Below are 22,388 nucleotides of genomic sequence, written 5' to 3' on the forward strand. Positions count from 1 at the left end.
GCATTTGTAAGTCTCCTCCCTTTTGACAAAGAAATATAGATCCCATGCTTTTTGCAGGAAGAGTTAAAGAACTTTTAAAAGAAGATCCTGTATAGTATCTGATGTGTTCAGAGCACATCATGGTATAGGACATACAACGGCATCATATCACCTGATTTTCATAACAATCTGAGAGCGAAGCAGGTAGTAATTCCATTTTGCAGAAGAGGAGACTGTGGTCCCGAGAGACCAAATGATGTGTACAAAGTCACAGAGGCTGATGGTCTCAGAGCTTGAGCCAAGTCTGCCTTCCATCGTGGTGCTGCTTTTTCTGTGCGAAACCTCTAAATATGTCTTTTGGTTTCCTACTCATCTGCATTGGAAGTAGAAATTTAAGTATATATATTTGTTTTAGGAAATTGCTTCCTTTTAGGAAAATTTAGGAAATTTTCCTTTAGGAAATTCCTTCTTGTGATAGGACATCTGAAGGATATCAGACGAGTTTGAAGAAGATACGGGGAAGAGTGAGGACAATGGCAAAGTGCATTTAGTATGTTGAAGATTCTATTTGCTTCTGATTTCCTCACAAGTATTTGCTATGCTGAATGAGATGTTTTCTTTTTGGCACAAAGACTTCCTCTGTCTTCTCTAAGGACCCTTTCTTACTCTGTGACCATATTCTGTAGGATATTGGGAAGCCTACTTTTTTGAAATTACTGCTTTCCTAGCTCTTCCCATTTTTTTTTTCCTGCACAACACCGGAATGATTTAAAAATCTTGACCGTGATATTTAATCACCAGCAAAAAATAGAAATAAGCCCATTTTAGATTTCTTTTTTATGGCACCAGAATAGTGATTGAGAATTTCTTGACATCAAAACATGGTCATAGTATTATATAAAGTTTTCATTTTAGACTTGGGCCTCTGACAAAATGGTGCCTATTTATAGAAAATGCTAATGTGTGGCTCCATATGGACCAATGCTATTTTTGGTATACCTCAAATTAGAATGTTTCTTGATTTAGGAAGGGTAGTCATTGAAGTGAGGAAAATCTCCATACTATGGCATTTGTGTTTCCATTTAGACGCTGAACTTGTGATCTGGAGCTTTTTGGATGACTCACAGAAGTATCTGAAATAGGTCAACATTCATCCAGTGCTCGGACCTTCCCAAACTTGGCTATTTGCTTTCTGTTCAAAGGTTAGCAATACAACCCACATGTGCACACTTTTCTCAGAATGACTTTAATTACCTGCCATATCCGAGTTTTTTTCCTTGATTTAAAAATAAGATAATACATTTAGGATTCAATGGGACATGAAGAGCTAGACTTAGGTTAATGGCTTTCATCGAGGAGCGAAGCCCTTCTCCTGCCCTCCACACACGCTCTTGGTTCATTTCTTCAGGTACAATATGAGAACATTGTACCTCTATAAATAAAGATCATTAATAGTATTACAATTGGGCACTTAAAAGACATCATTTGCCAGAGAATCTCTAATGCTCTAAAGAAAAATGAAATTTTGTCATTGGCTTCATGACAAAGCAAATTACTACATGTAACCTTAGGACACGGAAAGGTTACATGTCTTTCCTAAGGTCACCAAAAAATGGCATTTTTCTTTTCTCCTTCTCTTCCTGTCCCCTTCTTCTTCCAACTTTCTCCCTCTCCTCTTCTTCTTTCTTCTTCTTCTCCTTTTTCTTACTTAGTAAAAGTTACCCCTTCCTCCCAAATGCCATGACCCTGGGGTCACAAATAATAGCAAGATTCTTCCCAAAGAGGTGGGGAATAAAAAAAGCATCACAGTCACCAGGGTTAGGCTCTCTAGATCGAAGCTGTCACTTGCTAGCTATAGAATCTCATTCAAGTTGTTGGGTCTTTCCGTGTCATGTTTTTCATATATGTGAAGTGAGAATTACAAGAGTGCTTATCTCATAGACTTGTGAATATTTAATGAATTAATCTTTGTAGAGGGCCTGATGCATAGCAAGCCTTATGCAAGCATTTGTGTTATGAACACACAGTCCCACACGTCTCCTGGCTCACTGACACTCCATCTTCTTAAGGAGCACGGCCAGTGGCTGGGCCTTTGTGTGCAATACAGACCTCTCTCCTGAGACCACAGGAACTCTTCTTGATCTGCCCCACGGTATAAGGCCACTCCCAATCCAAGCTGGAAAAAGAACTTTACCACTTCAGAGAGGTCAGAGATCACCCGTTCTTTCTTACATTTGGGAAAGAGGGATGCATAGCAGACTTAGGAGGCTTCATTACCGTGGAAACTTGCAAACACTCCATGCAGACTTCTTCCCATCTACTTACTCATTCAGCAAACAAGACTGGTGCCTGCCAGGCACTCTGCGAGGGGTGGAGAGATGAATAATATTTAGTCTTAGCCTCAATGAACTCATAGAGTTGTAACCCATATATTCTGGTCATCTATTAATAGGTAACACACCCCCATACTTAGTGATGTAACAGAGTGTTTTTTTGCCTGTGTGTTGAAGATTTGTGGGTCAGGAATTGAGGCAGAGCACAGTGGGGATGACTCATGGCTGCTCCGTGATATCCGGGTCCTCAGCTGGAGAGGACAGAATGGCTATAGATGACTTTGGTGCCTCAACCAGGGCCATATGTCTGGGGCTCCATTCCTCTCCATGAGCATCTGCTGGGGTGCAATGTCCAAGATGACTTCTTTGCTTCTTTGACTGGAACCCAGCCTGGGATGGCAGAGAGAACTGAGGACTGGCTGGCACTATTCTCTCTGCTGGCTGCATGGTGGATGGACTTCATACAGGACAACTGGCTTCTCTCAAATTGAGGATTCCAAGAGAGCATTCAAAGGGGCCCAGGCCAAAACATCAAGACTTCCTCTGATTTAATCTCACAAGTCCCAGAATGTCATTTCCTTACATTCAATTAATCAAGCATGTCTAAGAGTAGTCTGGGTTCAAGAGGAGGGAGGGACTCCACCTCTTGGTGGAAGGAAAGCAGGAATAGACAGAGAAGGAATATATGGATGGTGGTCATCCTGGAGACCAGCAAACCTGTCAAGGGGCTCTGTTCAGATGAGACATTATAAAGCATCAGTCTTTTCCACAGTTTAATGATAAACAGCCTCAGGTATCTTACTTTGCATTTTTTCTTTTAATAGCAGATTATGAGAATCACTGTTTTCCTTAAAAGTGATAGTCTAACTACTCAGAAGTATTTTCAAATGTTATTACTGATTCGAAGCACAGAACCGGCAAATATTTTCTCCTTTGCTTCAGTAGCCTGTTTACATCTCTTTAGCTTGTACTAGGTACCAGATGTTACTTTTAGGCCTTGGGCATCCGGCCAGAGACTTTTGTCCATAGACACCATCATTGTACTCTGTCCCTCTTAAGTGTTGTGTGCAAGGGACATCTTCAGCCAAATGTGCACGTGCTTGGGTCAGCCTTAATGCCCAGCTTAAGTCACCATCAAAACCAGCAGGGTGTTTTCTTGGTGCCCTCATCTCGCTTTGAAGTCTGTTTGGAGAGGAAAAGCAACAACAATCACCTGCCAAAAGCTAGAGAGAAATTCTGGCTTACTAAAGTACTGTTCCAGTTTATGTTATGCTTTTTTTGTGGGGGAGGGGCAGAGAGAGAAAGAGGGAATCATAAGTAGACTCTACGCCCAGCACGGGGCCTGACGAGGGGCTTGATCTCACGACCCCAAGATCACGACCTGAGATGAAATCAAGAGTCAGACGTTTCACTGACTGAGCTACCCAGGCACCTCCCAGTTTACATTAGTCTTGATCTACCTTTGTCCGGGCCCTCCCCCATCTTACTTGGATGGGACCAACAGACTACTAATAGGTTTCTTCTCTATGCTCCCTTAATCCATTCCACACATTGGATTGAAATGGTTGTTCTACAAAGCAGGGATGATTCCACCACATCCTTCTGAAAACCCTGCAACAGTTTCTCATCACTGGTAAGATAACATCTCAACCTCTGACATTTCTGGAGTTTGCATGTTGCTTACCTGAAAATTCAGCTGAGGGATTTGAACTTTGGGATAAACTAATGATACAATTTAGGAGTTCACTGTTTTCCAGATGAAGAGTCTGGAGACTACAGTGGGAGACTAATCTGCTAAAGATTATATATCTGAAAGCATCAGAGCTGACCTTAGAGGACAAGAGAGTCAGGAAGGAAGAATCTTTCATAATGAACTACGCTGACCTAAATATGTAGGCTCAACTCAGTGTGGTTATGTAAAGTTAGTATTTTGTTGCTTAATGACTAGATACAAGGGGAGGTTTCTTCTGTTTTATCCCTGAGATAGGATGTTCTATATCTTATGTGTGAGAGGACTGAGACTGAGTAACATGGTTTCAAAAATCCACTATTTCCCCCAGAATTACTCCCCAGCTTCTCTGATGCCCAAAGTTCCTTTTAATTAACTGAGAAGCCAAAAAATATTTTGCTCAACCATTGGGATCCCTAAAAGCAACTCTTAGGTTGAGTGATATTTCATGTTAAACTCACAGGTAACTGACAGACGCGATGATTTGTAGAAACCATTTCTTGTTTGACAGAAAGTTGGGGAAATGTAAATGGGACCCAGGAAAGTGACCAACAGATGGGATGGGATGGGGAGCAACCTACTTTGCCCAACTTCTTATGGGAGATCAACTCTAGATACAAATGGGTTCTATCAGCAAAGACTGTGAAAATAGTATCTCTATCTTGTCTTAATATGTAGCTTAGAAAAGTGGTTCACCTGGGCTTTTCCAGAGGGTTTTATCTAGTCACGTGAGGTGGTGAGAATGATCTTGGAGAAGCTGCCTGTAATCGGGAAGGATGCACACTTGTGGATGTGATCTGTTCAAAAAATATCATTTACCACTACTCCCAGAGGCAGCAGTTCTTATTTGTGTTCACTTTCTCCTTATTTTTTTACTTTTTTAAAAATCCACTCTAGAATCTTGAACTAGATATGGTAAAACAGAAGGTGTGGATACATATACAAAAGGAAACAGAAGGGGGGGGGTGCAATGGGGTTGAGGGTTGTAAAGAGAGGCACACAGTATCTATTATAAGACAAAATCTATGCTAGCCATTTTGTGTGTGGCATTTCATAAAGACAGATTAATTCAAGAAATTCCTAACTAGACTAACTCCTTGGATGCATGGACGATGACATGTGGTATTACTTATGTATTCTCTTTTCTTGGTCTACATCAAGGATCAAGGTGCTGAAGACAGATGTTTTTCCACTATTCCATTACCTTGATTCTGTTCTCCCTTCTCTTTGCCCATAGCATATCACTTTCTAAAGTATAGTATGGTGCGCTTATTAAGTTAACTACTTATTATCTATCTGACCCTGCTAAAATCTAAGTTCCATAACCACATTTTTGTCTATTTTCTTGACAGGTGTATTTTTACCAGTGCCTAGAACAGTGTCTGGAACAGAGGAGGTCTTTAAAAAATATTTGTTGAGGGGCGCCTGGGTGGCTCAGTGGGTTAAGCCTCTGCCTTTGGCTCAGGTCATGATCCCGGAGTCCTGGGATCGAGCCCTGCATCGGGCTCTCTGCTCAACAGGGAGCCTGCTTCCTTTCCTCTCTCTGCCTGCCTCTCTGCCTACTTGTGATCTCTGTCTGTCAAATAAATAAATAAAATCTTTAAAAAAAAAATATTTGTTGAGGGGTACCTGGGTGGGTGTGTCAGCTAAGCATTTAACTCTCCGTTTTGGCTCAGGGCATTATCTCAGGGTTGCGAGATTGAGCTCCACATTGGGCTCCATGCTCAGTGGGGAGTCTGCTTGAGATGCTCTCTCTCCTTCTCCCTCTGCCCCTCCCCCAGCTCATGTCCTCTCTTGCTCACTCTCATTCTAAAATAAATAAATCTTTTAAAAAATATTTGTTGAATGACTGAACACATAATGTTGGATGAAAGAATGTAATTAAACAACGAAGGGAACAATGTCTAATAACACTGAAAATCCATCAGACACGGAAGGGGTCCCCAAGTGGTAGCTCGATTAGTTATGTTATCCAATATGGGAGCTGTTAGCCACACATGGCAATTCAAATTTAAATGGATGTACGGCTAATAAATTTAAAATTCAAATCCTCAGGGGTGCCTGGATGGCTCAATGGGTTAAAGCCTCTGCCTTCAGCTCAGGTCATGATCCCGGGGTCCTGGGATCGAGCCCTGCATCAGGCTCTCTGCTCAGCAGGGAGCCTGCTTCCCTTCCTTTCTCTCTGCCTGCCTCTCTGCCTACCTGTGATCTCTGTCTGTCAAATAAATAAATAAAATCTTTAAAAAAATAAAATAAAATTCAAATCCTTAGTCACACTAATGACAGCTCAAGTGTTCAGTGACCATCTGACTGGATTGAGGACATTGCCATCATCACAGAAGGTTCTACTGGACAGCAGTGCTCTTGAGGCAGATGGGGCTGCCAAGCTCGTTACCTTGGGCAGAAATTAGGAAGACATGTAGGTGAAAAATCCTCAGCAGTGTTGGCTGTGTCTGTAATTTCTCTCCTTTCCTTCTTTTGGGTATGAGCATGCCCAAGAGTGAACACTGTTGTGGTTTGCCAAAGCATACAGGGACTGCCACATGGTCAGGTAGCATCTCTGCTGCCCAAACTGAAGGGGAGAACACACCCTCTGTGATCATCCCATCAACGACTATTACATGTAGCCAGGCAGGAGGAACAGTGGGATTTTTATTGTTTTAGGCCCTCTGCAAAAGACAGAATCAGAGCTGGTCTTAGATGTAGGAGCTTCTTGAGCAGGCAAAAATGCTGGCTCCTCTTTAATGGACACGTTTTAAAGGCTGGTCCAACATTTACTCAGAGCAGACGCTCACCAGCACGTGAGAGAAGGGGGGGCAGCTGGAAGCTGTCATGAAGAATCACTCAGCTCTGGGGCCTGCAAGCCTCCTGCAGTTACTGGTCTCATCTTCCCAGAGGCAATACCATGTAGCTGCTAGGACTATAGCTTCCAGCCCCAATGTTCCAGAACAGACCCTCCCTAGCAGGAGCTGTCGAGCAAACGTCCTAATCTTTCTGTTCTCAATTTCCTTATTTATAAAATGGGGATAATTATCATAGCCACCCCAGAGAGTGGATGATAGACCGTGTTTAGATCAGGTTCTTGCATGCAGAAGCTTTAAAAAAATTCAATGTTTCAAGTATGCTTTTGGGAAGAGGGTCACAGGTATGGGGGGAAAGGGTGGGGTAAATCTCAGCTCTCAGTCTAAGTAATTTGTCAAAGATTCCTTCGGACCCCATATTCGACTCTAGGAGGTGTGGGAGCAAGTAAGACTATTTTTTCAGGTGGATTAGTGACGGATTAATTCTTCACGGTTTTTCAATTATTCTTTCTTATAAATTATCCATAGACAACTGCTCAGTTAATCTGTCCCTCAGTGCAGCTTCAAACAGTACCCCACAACAAAGAGCCTCTTGTTTCTGATATCCTATGTATTATGCCTATAGGGAAGGACTCATATTGTCAGATAATTTAGACTGATGCACTTCACGGTGTTGATGAAACATTGACTATTTCCCAGACCTATTTAAGACAGATAAATTTATTTTTCCCTTGGCTTCATAATTCAGTGTGCTATTTGATGATTGTCTGGTAGTGATATATGGGGTTATTTATAACACTTTGTCTTCACTCCAGAATAAAAGTAGCCACCCATGGCATGTTGACTGGATGGCTCTTTCTTTGCATCATTGTTAATTCACCATGGAACTCTTTCCCCTGAGCCCAAATGTGGCCTCAGACTCATTCTCAACACAACATCCTAGGACGCTGGTATCAGTGGATTATTGTTGACACTCAAGATGAAAACTATTTGTCATGCCTGCATTAGAGATAATAAAATCTCAAATATACAATCAAATGGTGAATACCAAGGATGTCACAGTGTTGAAGAACTCCAAATTTTAGCTTTGTCTCCAAGACACTGAACTAGGACCTCCATGAATTCAAAGGAATAGATTTTTTACTGCTTACTTTAGGGATCCTGCTTATGGATACTTGATTTGCACTGAATATCTCCAGAAAACACAATGAATATGTATATCAACTCAAGGATAGTTGTCCAGCAATTACAACAACTAAAGAGAAAGCTGAGTGGAGACTTTTCTTGACAACAGTAGTACAGATATGAGTTAACCTTGGAATGCTACATTAATGCATCTTTAGCGTGTCTCTGGTGGAAGAAGCTTTTACAGCACGTGGTCATCACTGCTCTATTTAGTTTTTATGAATCCTGTGGTCCGTAATCAACAATGAGAACTACGTGGGGAACCTAATGGAAATCCATTAAGAACACTGCAAACATTATCTATTATTAATGATACCACGGGGTGAGATGTTAATCCACTCTATTTCTAGAAGCTGCAGGTTCTCCTGTCAGCCAGGATGATTCAAAATTCATCTCCTCTAAGGTAGAAGTATTAAATACCAAGGCATTTTATTATCTGAGGCTCCCTCAGACACATTTTAAATGTGTTTGTGGATTTTGAGTCCTCACGACTTCTTTTCACATGAGAAAGAGGCTATCTTGTAGAAGCAGGTGGGGACATGGACATGTACATCTCCTGCTAAGACAGCAGTGGGGAGGACAAATCAGTCTGGTTGTTTGGTGAATGGAAGGTTCATTGAGATGGCCCTAGGAAGCAGCTGGGGCCAGAATGCAAAGGGTCTTGAGTCCAAGCAAAGAACTGTGGTCTTGACCTGTGGATTAGTGGTCTTTAACTGTGTTCCACAAAGAAGCCCCTAGAATTTTGAGGAGGTGCTTCAGAGCTGCCTGAGTGAGTGACAGCTGGACAGAGAGAGGCTCTAGATCAGTGGCTCTCAAATTATGGTCCCTGGACCAACAGCATCTGCATCTCCTGGGTACTTCTTGGAAAAGCAAACCACCTGGCCAATCTGACTGAACTAGAAAATCTGAGATGGAGCCCAGCTATATGATTTTTAATAAGCCCTCGAGGTGATTCTGATGCAAGATAAACACTTGAGAACTACTGGTCTAGGCCTTCCACCTCAGCTTCACCAGAGTAAACATGTAAACATGTGTGTATCTTGTCTTTTTTTTTTTAAATTTTTTCAGCGTTCCAAGATTCATTATTTATGCACCACACCCAGTGTTCCACACAATACGTGCCCTACTTAATACTGACCACCACACTCACCCAACCCCCACCCTCCTCCCCTCCAAAACCCTCAGTTTGCTTCTCAGAGTCCACAGTCTCTCATGGTTTGTCTCCCACTCTGATCTCCCCAAACTCATTTATTTCCAACCCCCAATGTCCTCCGTGTTATTCCTTATGCTCCACAAATAAGTGAAACCATATATAATTGACTCTCTCTGCTTGACTTATTTCACTCAGTATACTCTCCTTCAGTCCCGTCCATGTTGATACAAAAGCTGGGTATTCGTCCTTTCTAATGGAGGCATAATATTCCATTGTATATATGGACCACATCTTCTTTATCCATTCATCTGTTGAAGGGTATCTTGGCTCTTTTCACAGTTTAGCGACCATGGCCATTGCTGCTATGAACATTGGGGTAAGATGGCTCTTCTTTTCACTACATCTGTATCTTTGGGGTAAATACCCAGTAGTGCAATTACAGGGTCATAGGGAAGCTCTATTTTTAATTTCTTAAGGAATCTCCACACTGTTTTCCAAAGTGGCTGCACCAATTTGCATTCCCACCAACAGTGTAAGAGGGTTCCCCTTTCTCCACATCTTCTCTAACACTTGTTGTTTACTTTCTTGTTGATTTTGGCCATTCTAACTGGTGTAAGGTGGTATCTCAATGTGGTTTTGATTTAAATCTCCCTGATGGCTAATGATGATGAACATTTTTTCATGTGTCTGCTAGTCATTTGTATGTCTTCTTTGGAGAAGTGTCTGTTCATGTCTTCTGCCCATTTTTTGATGTGATTATCTGTTTTGTGTGTGTTGAGTTTGAGTTCTTTATAGATCTTGGATATCAGCCTTTTGTCTGTAGTGTCATTTGCGAATATCTTCTCCCATTCTGTGGTTTGCTTCTTTGTTTTATCGACCGTTTCCTTTGCTGTGCAGAAGCTCTTGATCTTGATGAAGTCCCAAAAGTTCATTTTCGCTTTGTTTCCTTTGCCTTTGGAGACATGTTTTGAAAGAAGTTGCTGTGGCTGATGTCAAAGAGGTTACTGCCTATGTTCTCCTCTAGGATTCTGATAGATTCCTGCCTCATGTTGAGGTCTTTTATCTGTTTCAGGTTTATCTTTGTGTATGGTGTAAGAGAATGGTCGAATTTCATTCTTCTATACATAGCTGTCCAATTTTCCCAGCACCATTTATTGAAGAGACTGTCTTTTTTCTACTGTATATTTTTTCCTGCTTTGTTGAAGAGAGTTGCAGGCCCATATCTGGACTGTCCACTCTGTTCCACTGGTCTATGTGTCTGTTTTTGAGCTACACCATGCTGTCTTGGTGATCACAGCTTTGTAGTAAAGCTTGAAATCAGGCAACACGATGCCCCTAGTTTTGTTTTTCTTTTTCAACATTTCCTTAGCAATTCAGGGTCTCTTCTGGTTCCACACAAATTTTAGGATTGTTTACTCCAGCTATTTGAAGAATGTCGGTGGAATTTTGATCGGGATGGTACTGAAAGTATAGATTGCTCTAGGCAGTATAGACATTTTAACAATGTTTATTCTTTCAATCCATGAGCATGGAATGCTTTTCCATCTTTTTTGTGTCTTCTTCAATTTCTTTCATGAGTGTTCTGTAGTTCCTTGAGTACAGAGCCTTTACCTCTTGGGTTAGGTTTATTCCCAGGTATCTTATGGTTCTTGGTGCTATAGTAAATGGGACTGATTGTCTAATTTCCCTTTCTGTATTTTCATTATATATTGTACTTCTGAGGTTCCATATGAGAAGGGACCCAAGGGCTTTTAAAAAGTGAAAATCAATGCTACAGGCATGTGGAAAATTGGGACTCTTAAAGGGTTGTCCCCTGCAATTATGAAGTCTAAGGTAAATGAGCCAGGCCCTTCTAATGCTGAACATAGTGGCCTTGATGACTCTCTGTGGCATCTTCCACAGCAGAGAAAGCTGTGCTTCACAACTAGCACCATTTTGGGTCTAAATACCTTTACGTTTCTCATTCTCTTCTTTTCTCTTTTGAAATTGGTCATCCATTTTGACCTAGTCAGAAAATCATTTTCAAAAGAAAGGAGGAAATGAACTGAATGCCCTTAAGAAGTCCATGTAAATATGAACAGAGCAATCTACCAGTCCTGTCAAAACAAGCATTTCTGTGGCAAAGCTTTCTCTTCAAGGGAGAGATTTTCAAGTCTAACAGATGTTTGGAACCAAAAACAGCTGTGATCAAGAAATAAATGAGGTGATCCTTGCTAAATAAACTTTTCAAGTCAACTGGGTTCCAGAGACAAAAGTTGGCAGTGGTACAAAGTGCTTGTGGTAACAGAGCAATGGCTGGTGTGCCCAGTACATGCATGACATGTAGAAAGTGATGAAGCTCTTTCTGAAAACATCAGGGAAATATGAAGACAAAGCTCATTCATATACATTTAAGAGTTTCTGCAAGTGTGGTCCATGGACCACTCTGGTTGGAATCACTGGGATTTTTTTTTTTTTAAAGATTTATTTTTTAGAGAGAACAAGCCAACAAGTAGGGGAAGGGGAAGAGGAAGAGTGAGAGAGAGAATCTCAAGTAGACTCCCTGCTGAGCATGGAGCCCTACATAGGGCTCAATCCCAAGACCCTGAGATCATGACCTGGGCTGAAGTCAAGAGTAGATGCTTAACTGACTGAGCCCCCACGTGCCCCAGCATCACTGGGATTTTGGTTTCAAGGACAGTTTCCTGCAACCCAGCCCAGGCACACTGAATCAGGATTATTATGCCTATTTTCAATGTCTTCTGTGTAATAAGTGGTCAAGAAGTTAGCTAACCAAATCTCAGAGGAACATAGTTAATCCATCCTTTGAAATCTTCACTTGGCATTGATGGGCTGTCTAAAAGTCATGGGCAGTGGTTCTCTGAAAAGGATTGGTTTATCATAATGGATTACTCAGCTCTGTGTTTTTTTTTTTTTTCTTCTGCCTCCTGTTTATATTCAAGGCCACAGTTTACCAGCTTGGAGCTGAGCAATTCTAAAGCAAATTTAATCAATAGGAGAACTGACTGACCAACTGAGATCAGTAAAGCTTCTCCCCTCACTAGTACTTTCTTCCATGAATGCTAGGTAATTGTTTTAAAGTCAATGCTTCATCCTCTCCGTGTTGACACAGCATGGATGGATCAAGTAACCATATTTTCTTTTTAATAAATGAAGCTACTCCAGCCTTCTGGAACTGGGGAGACAATGACACAGGTATCTATACAGCAATATCTGTAATATATTTCATGGAGGGAAAAATTGCAATGTAAAAATTGAAAAATTGCAATTTAATAATTACAGGCATTAGTGTATGTGTGTGTATATATACACACACATACTAATTATACATATAATTAATTTTATTAATTTGTCATTTAAACTGAAATATAGAAATTCCATATATAAATATATGTGTATATATATACACACATATGTGTATATATATGTGTATATATATACACACATACTAATTATACATATAATTAATTTTATTAATTTGTCATTTAAATTGAAATATAGAAATTTCATATATAAATATATGTGTATATATATACACACACATATGTGTGTATATATATACACACACATACTAATTATACATAATTAATTTTATTAATTTGTCATTTAAATTGAAATATAGAAATTTCATATATAAATATATGTGTATATATATACACACATACTAATTATACATAATTAATTTTATTAATTTGTCATTTAAATTGAAATATAGAAATTCCATATATAAATATATAATATAAAATATATTAATATGATCAATATGTAATAATATCAATATAAAAACAGAATATTGGTATATAACTAGATTTAAATTATATTTATAATATGTAAATATATTATATATTAATATATTTGAATTATAGTTATAGAAATATATAATTAACATATCTCATATCCTATGTAACATATTTAAAGATATATAAATTTGAGTATATATAAATTCAATGTAATAATATGTACACAGACCTCCAAACACACTATCTCATAAAATTATCCCTTTTATTGACTTTCCTTCAATACCATGCAGACTGATTCTTTGTTTTGTGTTGAGCTACATAAAAGAGGGTCAAGTGTTAGCTTTTTCTTGGTCAATCAGGCTGATCCTCAGTTTGGATCCAGTTTTTAAGGGAAAAAGGAGAACAGGAGCAACAGAGTCATTATATTGCCATTTTGTGTGTAATTAACGTAGGCTGTTCCACTGAATAGATTTTTGGGAGGAATGCCACACTCAAGTACTTTGTCCTCTGGGCTCTTGAAACACTTTGTACATTTATCACAGCACATGTGACCTTCTAGTTATCTGTATTTATGCCTATGTTTTAATCTCCATTCTAGAATCTCTAACAGTCTTGCTCATTCTCTAGCAGTCCTATGCATAAATGTTAACTTAGAAACGTTTACAAAAACAACGCTTTTTATAAATAAAGCCCCCAATATCTTTTGTCTGTACAACATGTTTCCAACTTTCTTTCCTTCCTTCTTGGAAAGTTACAAAACAGACTGAAGTTTTGACAGGCTAATCTCTTACAGAAAATTCTAGAAAAGAGACAAGGTAAGATGAAATTAATGGAAACTGAAATGGACACTTGAAGTCAGCATGCTTGATATTTGTTTCCTTATTTCTCACTTGACATTCCAATTATGTCTAAATCATACTGGGATACAAACCACCGAGATCAATTACCTCCTTTCAGCAGATCTCATAGAGACAAATGATAGGGCTGTGACAGCCTTCAGCCTTAGATGGAAATCTCAAGGAGCAGAAGAAAGCATTAGTAACCATCGCACAGAGTGATATGCCCTAGGGATACAGACCACACCTGGATTTCTAAAATGGCTAGTTTTCTGGCAACTTCCTCCTAATTTTGGCCATTTTGATGCGTACTTGTAGAGAAACAAACTTTTGTTACATCTGTGCTAGGACAGAGATAAAATGGGAAGCCATGCAACCTATTTTTCCTTATTCATCTCCACTTTGCCTTCCATTTATGCCTTCAGCTCAGCTAATCAAAAAAATAAAGGGACCTTTATTAAACTCCCTTAAAACCGGGAAGATAAGATTTTTTATTTGATTCATTTGATTTTTTTTAAATCTACTCCTGTCCTCAAGAGTAGGCCAAAAGAGGGAAGATCAGAATTTTTATTTGATTCATTTGATTTTTTAAAAATTTATTCCTGTCCTCAAGAGAAGGCCATTCTTCAGTGTTTCTCCACCATATCTACTACAAATTCCACTGACACAGAACAATGGGAAGAGTCCTGGTGTCTGACCCACTGGTAAATTCCCAAAAGTTATCCAGAGACTACTTAAGATCTGTAAGGCTTTCTGCTATCACAGGTCCTGCTTCTTGTCCTAGGTGCTCTAAAAATGCTAAATCCATATAATTACGTATGGGGAAAAGACACCAAAATAAATGTAAGGATTGGCAATAAAACCCAGAGGAACGAGGAACATCGTCTCAGAATGCGCATCTATTCAGATGCCTTTTTCACGCTGACTCGTTCTCACTGACTGATAAATGAGCTAGACCATGTTTCTCTGCAATCTGAAACTTAGATTACGAATTTTCAAGCAACCTCTGACTTCTGCTGCAGGCACCTATCCCCTGAAAGGTGTTCCTAACAATGCGTGATGTTGGTCGGCTTCCTTGGTCAGCAGCAAAAAGTGGAATCTTAGTACTGAATCTTAGTATTTGAAAATGTAGGTCATTGGGGTGCCTGGGTGGCTCAGTTGCTAAGCGTCTGCCTTCAGCTCAGGTCACGATCCCAGGACCCTGAGATGGAGCCCTACATCAGCCTCCCTGCTCAGCGGAAGCCTGCTTCTCCCTCTCTCACTCCCCCTGCTTGTGTTCCCTCTCTTGCTGTCTCTCTCTGTCAAATGAATAAATAAAATCTTTTAAAAAGAGAAAAAGAAAAGAAAATGTAGGTAATCCAATCTAATGCTCCTGGGTGGCATTAATCTGTTTCTGTTTGCAGTGTTTAGTCATTCATGATTCAGAAAAAAAAAAATTGGTAAGATTTTTAAGGAATGAAATTAGTTAAGGAAAGTGATCTGTGACTCATTTTAAACTATGACAGATGAGAAATAGAAAATCTAGTAGGACAATAAGGGAAAAAGAGAATTTGGCCATTTTTGGGGGAGCTTGTACCATAGAGCAGAGAGCCATTTGCGTGGGAATAGATAGAGCCTGTCTTCCTCTATCACCAGTAATCTCATCTACAAAAGTTAATTAGTTTTGCCAATTATAATTTGCTTCCAAAGTGATGCCATTTCAAATTCATATTCTTGGAAGGTGGTTAATAACAGGGAATTTAAAGGCAAAATAGCAAGTTCACAAAAGTTAAACCAGAAGGTATGTAAATTTCATTCCCTTCTTTAAGATTACAAAATGAAAAGCTTTAGAGTTGAATATACACATTTACCAGTCTTTGGACCTGTATTATTTATCTAACCATCTGTAAATGAGTTTGAAACATTTTAAAGCATATTTGAATAACCAAAAAAAAAAAAAAAAAAAACCCAAAAAGCAAAAATCAATGACTCCAAACTCTGATTCAGGTTTAGTAAACAAGGTGTTTTCTATAATCAATTTTATATGTACAATTATACCCATTTATTTATATATGTTTGTCTATTTGAACATATAGTTACACATTTATATTTATTTGTAGTGAAATATATCTCAACTCTGTTGGACTTTTTGGGAATCAAAAAAGAAATTTTTGGTGAATGTAGTTGGAGATAGGCTCATTTTTGTTTGTTTTTTGTTTTATTTTTTTTTTTCAGCATAAAGAAAACACACTCCTGTAAAATACTGTTCCTTGGAAGTGCTTTTTTAAATCAGCTACACATGTGTGGCTAGACAACTTCTTATTCAAGCAAAATAAACATGATTAATTCTGGCAGTTATTCAAATGACACAGAGCAACGTCACGAATTCATTTGATCAGGATAAATTTATAATTGCTTTCCTGGAGCAAGAGCATACTTCTACTGTAACAGCCTATAAAGTAAATAAATGCAGACTTGTATATTTGGGTTGGCAAATATAAAGTTTCTCTTGAAGTTTGTATTTTCTTAATAACTGTTTCTAAGTGTTTCTTAAAATTTTTTAAGTTTTAATTTTAATAATTCCCAAGGTTAGAAATTAGATCTTAATTCTCCATCTTCACACTGGTTAATTCTTTGATGATCCTCTTGGTTTATATGTTTGCACACATCCCACATAGACTACGCTTTTTCACATTGGTCATAAAAAAAACAGAGCTAAAACTAAACTTTGGCTTTAAAACTAGAATTGCCAATTAAAGTTAAAAGGCCATGGTATTCTGACTCTTATTTGGGTCTGGGTCAGGGGAAGGAAAAAAATCTATCTATATGATGCCTGACACTAATATTATACTATGTGTTAACTGGAATTTAGGTAAAAACTTAATATTTTTTTCTTTTAAAGGAAAGTGGGGGGGGGAAGAGGAACCCGCACTGGTCAGCTTGAACACTGGTTTACAGCCAGGAATGCATTGATTTTATCTTTTGGGACTACATAGACTAATATAAAAAAATACGAAATTACAATGCAAAGGGGACGTTAAAGGGAACTTAAGTGCACCTACAGCCAAACAACAGGACCACTGAAGTACTACATAAGAAACATGAAGGCAGATGCCACAAAATCCATTTCAGTGAATTTTTGTAATAGACCAGGAAGAGTCCTGACCTGGGATCATGGGCAAGCACATAACTGCTCTGTGCATCCGTCCCCCCCAGTTCTGTCCCTCCCGCCCAAGCTCTAAGGTGTGTACCATTTCCCTACATACAAAACAGAATCAGGAAGAGCAACTGAGCAAAAAACTGTAACATTTTCAAAGTATACAATCCATAATAGGACAAAAAGGAGGCCCTGGACCCAGACCTTCACTGCGCACAGACCTAGAAGACCTGAAATGCTGAGATCCATAGCTCACTTCTCCATGAATTTTCTGAAAAGGAAATGTGCATTCTCAACGCAACCTCGTGTCTACTTTGTGGAAACACTGTACGGTGATTACAAGCACTGGGAAGGCAGAAAGGAAGCCAAAGCTAAAAATTGTGTAAATTCTTCTGGTATGTTTGCGAAAGGAACGCGTTGCTGTACGTCAATCACTGAGCACTATGGCTAAATTTTTAATAAACTCAAAGCACAGTTGAGAATCCTGAGCTCTGGCTCGTAATCCACATGGAGGCTTTCGGGCTAGTGTTCTTTTGAGTTTTTTAGCTAGAGAATGGACCAATATTTATGCTGAAAGGAGAACAGAAAAGTAGTATCAATTTGCCAGGAAGCAAACTCCAATTTCATGCTTATGAATATTGGCTTTTGTTTTTGTGTTTTTCATATTGAAAGCTTTAGGGGGCCTGAAATCACTGTCCCTGTATGCCTTGTTAACTGGAGGGCCCGTGACTCTCCTGGATTCAGGTCTGTACACTTGCCAGGACAGGGTGCTGTGTGAATGGCCACCTGGCGGACGGTGGGGCATGGAGTGTCCCGTACTGGGCAAGCTCACCAGTCACTCACTATTATCATTACACGCTTGTCTACCTATTAGACTTCCTAGGAGCTCTTGGAGACTAGGAAGAGTTGTTATGCTTTTTCCTATCTGCGTGTGTGGTGCCCAGTGGGCACTTTGTGTATGTTTGCAAAAGGGATAAATAAAAGATCCCATCTCCTCTGGGGCTCCTTTCTCCCACCAGGTTCATGGGTTAGGAGAACTGATTAGGTGAGAAACTTCCATATTTAAAAATTCAATGACTGGGGTGCCTGGCTGCCCCTGTCAGAAGAGCGTGCAACTCTTAATCTTGGGGTTGTGAGCTTGAGCCCCATGCTGGGTACAAGATTATGTAAATCAATAAGAACTTAAAAAAAAAAAACAATGGTGAGTGCTGTGAACTGTGTAAACCTGGCGATTCACAGACCTGTACCCCTGGGGCTAATAATACATTATATGTTTATAAAAAAATTAAAAAATTTTAAAAAAACAAACAAAAAATAAGTAAAAATAAATAAATTAAATGACTCCTCCTGAGTTTTCTTCCTTAAACTTATTCACACCTCAGGATGAGCTACTTTGATCAATAATACGCGAGTGCTTGGGTTTTTACCACTCCCTGGGTGGGACCTCAGATTGGTAGGGAAGGCGGGAAGGGAGGTCCTTCTTGGGGTTGGGGCTTTGGACTGTTGAAAATACCAACAGGGGACAGAGAGACCAAGGAAAGTCCATGGGCAGGAGGCCAGGAAGGACGTACAGAGGACCAGAGTGGTTAGAGGTTCTGCTTTTTGAGCTGATCTAGAAGGATTTGATAGCACAGGCCACCCAAAATTTTGGTAAACCTTTGGCCTTTGTAAACATGCAGCGGTTTGGTGAAGCTGGTATTTGGAGGCTGAACCTGAAAGCTGCACATCCCAGCTTCTCCCAAGGTTCTTGCATGAACCATAGGGTCTGGATTAGCTGTCCTTTATGTGTTCAAACCCAGTCCCTGCTTCTCCATAGTGGGAAGAGCAGAAGAGAGAAGAAATGAAGAGAAGAGACGTGCTATGACCCCTCTTTCCCTTTTTTTCTTCCTTATTAGTCTGGTCTAGTGGGGTTTTCATGGAATTTCTCACTTCATAGGACATCTAGAATATCTTCCCTACCACCTTCCCAGACCAAACATCTCCATCAATGGATACCATCTTTCAGAGCTTTGAACACAGGCTTTGTACTCAAAGGTCTCTTATAGGGCCTGGTAAATTACCTACCCGCCTTCTTCTGAATATTTATGCCCAAATGCCAGGATGTCAGATGCCCGTCCACTCCCATCACAGACAACAACAGGCACAGGAGGGGTGTCTCGAAGGTACTCCAAGACAATCGAGATCACATTGGGTCCTCCTTCCACAATGAGCGCCACCACTGGAACACCTTGACCGATTCCTGCATTAAAAAAGGAAAAGAAAAGGAAAAAAAAAAAAAAAGAGAAAAGAACACAAAGCCAGCAAACCAAAGAAACAAAAAAGGGAAACAAAAAGCACAAACTAAAATTACTGAGCACGGGGGAGATAACAACATATGAAGGGAAAAAATACGGAGCAAAAATTGTACAGAAAATCCTTTTGCAGAATCTTCCCACCACAGAGTCTATCTGACTTTGCCCTCTCCCTGGACAGAGCTCCCGGGGTGCTGGGGCCGGTGAAGGCACCCACCACCCTACTTTCTGGGGGCGGGGTGTGTGTGCACAGGGTGAGGAGAGAGAGGAAGGAAGGTTAGTAGATGAAGTCCTGAGCCAGCAACCGGAAGACTGGAAGCTAAATGTGACCTTAAGCAAGTCTCCTATGTACCCAGTGGTTCAGTTTCTTACGTGGAAAATGGGAATTTAAAACAGGTCAGATCCCTGATGTCATCACAGTGCTAAGAAAACACCTGAAAGGTTCCCTTTATTAAAGATTATCAAAATCAGCTGGGGACATATTTACACTTGTTGAGTCAACTACTGGCTACATTGTGGGGGGGGTCTATGTACATCTGACCGTAAATGACCTTCTGGATTATGGGTTCTTAACAGCACAGTAGTCATGATAAAGAATCTGAGAGACATGGCATCTTCCATCTGCCTCTTGCCATTACTGTGTCCTCACCACTGAGCAAGGCGCTAGGCACATGGTGGGCGGTCTGGAAACAGGTGTTGAATTCAGTTGTTGAATTCTGGGGTGTCCCAGACCTTTTCTAAAGTATTTCAGCGATTCATGGTGAGCTCAAAGATGTAAAACTTGCCCTAACATCAGCAGTCACATAGGGTTCAACCCAACATATTAAAGACGAGTATTAAAAACGAATGTCCATGAGAGACGACGATGAAAAAGAAATGAAGTTCATTTTCAAGTGACCTCTCCAAGTGTCATCACGGTTCATCAAACTACTTCTTTTGCTCATTTTGGTATCACACAGCATTTTCTCACTCTTCACCTTCCCAGAATAGTTAAGGAATTGAGCAGTACCATAAAAATGAGATGGTTTAAAAAAAAAATGAGATGGTGTTATACAGAGAAGCTATCTTAAAAAAGAAATAATCAAGATTCTGTACCACTTCTGTAAATACGAACTAAAAAAAAGGCCTTTAGTCATCTCAGTTTTTCCCTTTCCCCCTCCTGTTGTGGGTCCCCCCCCCACTTTTATCCAGAAACTGCTGCCCTGTGAGAAATAATAGTATTTCTTGCTCCATTAAGAAGGGATTGTGTTTAACGTGGTGACCTGTTACACTTCTACAGTATTATCAGTATCCCGGGGACTTCTCTTCATAAGTCAGTGTTTTTCATGGTTTGATTTTCATCTTAAAGGAATGGTCCACAATGTCAGTTACACAAAAATGGGTGCTATTTTTAAATCAACATATTAAAAATGTAAGAAAATGATGATTGTGGGTCCCAAGATTTCTTTTTGTACTCCAGAGGGAATTACAGGAGACGGATGACCCATGTGTGATTGGATGTTCCTGTGGATGGAGAACGTTTGAAAATTCCTCCTTTAGGTCCAAGGGGAGGGAAGCGGGAAGCAGGAAGCAAAAGGTCAGTGCTGCTCCCCTTGGGCTCAAAGGCCATTAATGATTCAGACAAAATATCCCTTTAAAACTCCATTTATGGGGGCACCTGGGTGGCTCAGTGGGTTAAAGCCTCTGCCTTCGGCTCAGGTCATGATCTCAGGGTCCTGGGATTGAGCCCCGCATGGGGCTCTCTGCTCAGTGGGGAGCCTGCTTCCCCCCTCTCTCTGCCTGTCTCTCTGCCTACTTGTGATCTCCATCTGTCAAATAAATAAATAAAATCTTAAAAAAAAAAAAAAACTCCATTTACACGTCTACGAAGGAGATTTTTTTCCCCACTGGTGATCCTGAGGATTACATAAGTTCCTGTTGAAAGGCTCTTTGAAAATCAAGGGCTAACTTGAAATGTTAATACAGCACACTTGTTTACGAAGAGAATTTGCTGACATAGGAAATACCCATCCCTACATGGATTTGTATTTTCATACATGTTAGAAAAGGGTCTCTTTTCCAATATTTAAAATTTTTATGAGGCATTTCCCAAAGAACTATGATATCTAATTTTTCCCTTTTCCTTGGGTTAGTACATGTATTGTAGGGCTTCATATCAAGGAACAGTAATACACCATTCTAGCTGTTTTATACCAAATGATATATTTAGACTCATTCTAGGATCTTCCAAGAGAGGCATTTGCCAAATTCTGATCTTGGGCATTGATTCTGTCAGTGGAATCTTTACTCCGACTTACAAACCAATTGTGATCCACTCAATGATCTCATGGAGAACAAAGTCTTAGAATGAGTCTCCTAGAATTTCCAGTCATCTACAACCTACCAGACAACAGCAAGACAGCTGGAAACTTCTCTTCCCTTTGAGGGGATACATAGGATCCCCTCCAAAGGATCAATTTTCATAGGGTGACTTGAGAGCAATAAACTGTCAAATGACTTCATATCAGTATTTTTATCAAATTGTTGTAACCCGTAGAAACACAGACACATTTAAGATGATCAAATTTCCTATATTTGGAATGAAGCCATTATCAATCACAAGGATGAGAAAAACTATATTAATTTATATTACTATTATATCCATGCTAGTATATATCCAGTGCTAAAAATTGAATGAAGTATCAAGATATCATCTCCTTTTTCAACAGTTCTGATTATATCTGGCCTCCAAATTCTCTCCCATTTCCTACAGTGATAATACATGGAAATTTGTTCCATAGACAACAAAAGCTCTTATAGTCTAAAATAAAGTACTTACTGTCTAAAATAAAGTACTCTTGAATTTCTTAGTTATGAGAGGTAGAGAAAGAGGCTATATCTAAAAATTTCATGCTTTATGTAAACTTCCAGAATATGGTAACATTAAGTCTTTCTGTCAGGAAACACACACACACACACACACACACACACACACACACACACACACACACACACACACACACACCGCCCTTGTTTCTGAGACAAGAAAATGACATCAAATAATCAGTAATGCACAAAAGCAGTGGTCCTTAGCCCATTTTTTTGGAGACAAGGGTCTTTGAATACTTTTGTGACTCTGATTAAGGCTAGTGACTCTTTTCTCCAGAAAAATAAACACACATAGGGATAGTCAAAAAAGTGTGTCTATGCAATTTCAAGGGTATAC

General features: G+C 39.7%; 1 protein-coding gene across 10 annotated transcripts in view; it reads right to left on the reverse strand.

Moving 5' to 3' along the window:
• Positions 1–22,388, reverse strand: part of TRPM3 (transient receptor potential cation channel subfamily M member 3) — a 797,862-nt gene that overhangs the window by 168,790 nt on the left and 606,684 nt on the right. For all 10 annotated transcript variants that reach the window (XM_047699836.1, XM_047699834.1, XM_047699832.1 and 7 more), the window contains one exon: positions 18,957–19,131. In XM_047699836.1, coding sequence (XP_047555792.1) covers positions 18,957–19,131 — 175 coding nt within the window. The remainder of the gene's footprint in view (positions 1–18,956; positions 19,132–22,388) is intronic.

This window comes from Lutra lutra, chromosome 13, assembly GCF_902655055.1.
Source record: "Lutra lutra chromosome 13, mLutLut1.2, whole genome shotgun sequence".
Lineage (NCBI taxonomy): Eukaryota > Metazoa > Chordata > Mammalia > Carnivora > Mustelidae > Lutra > Lutra lutra.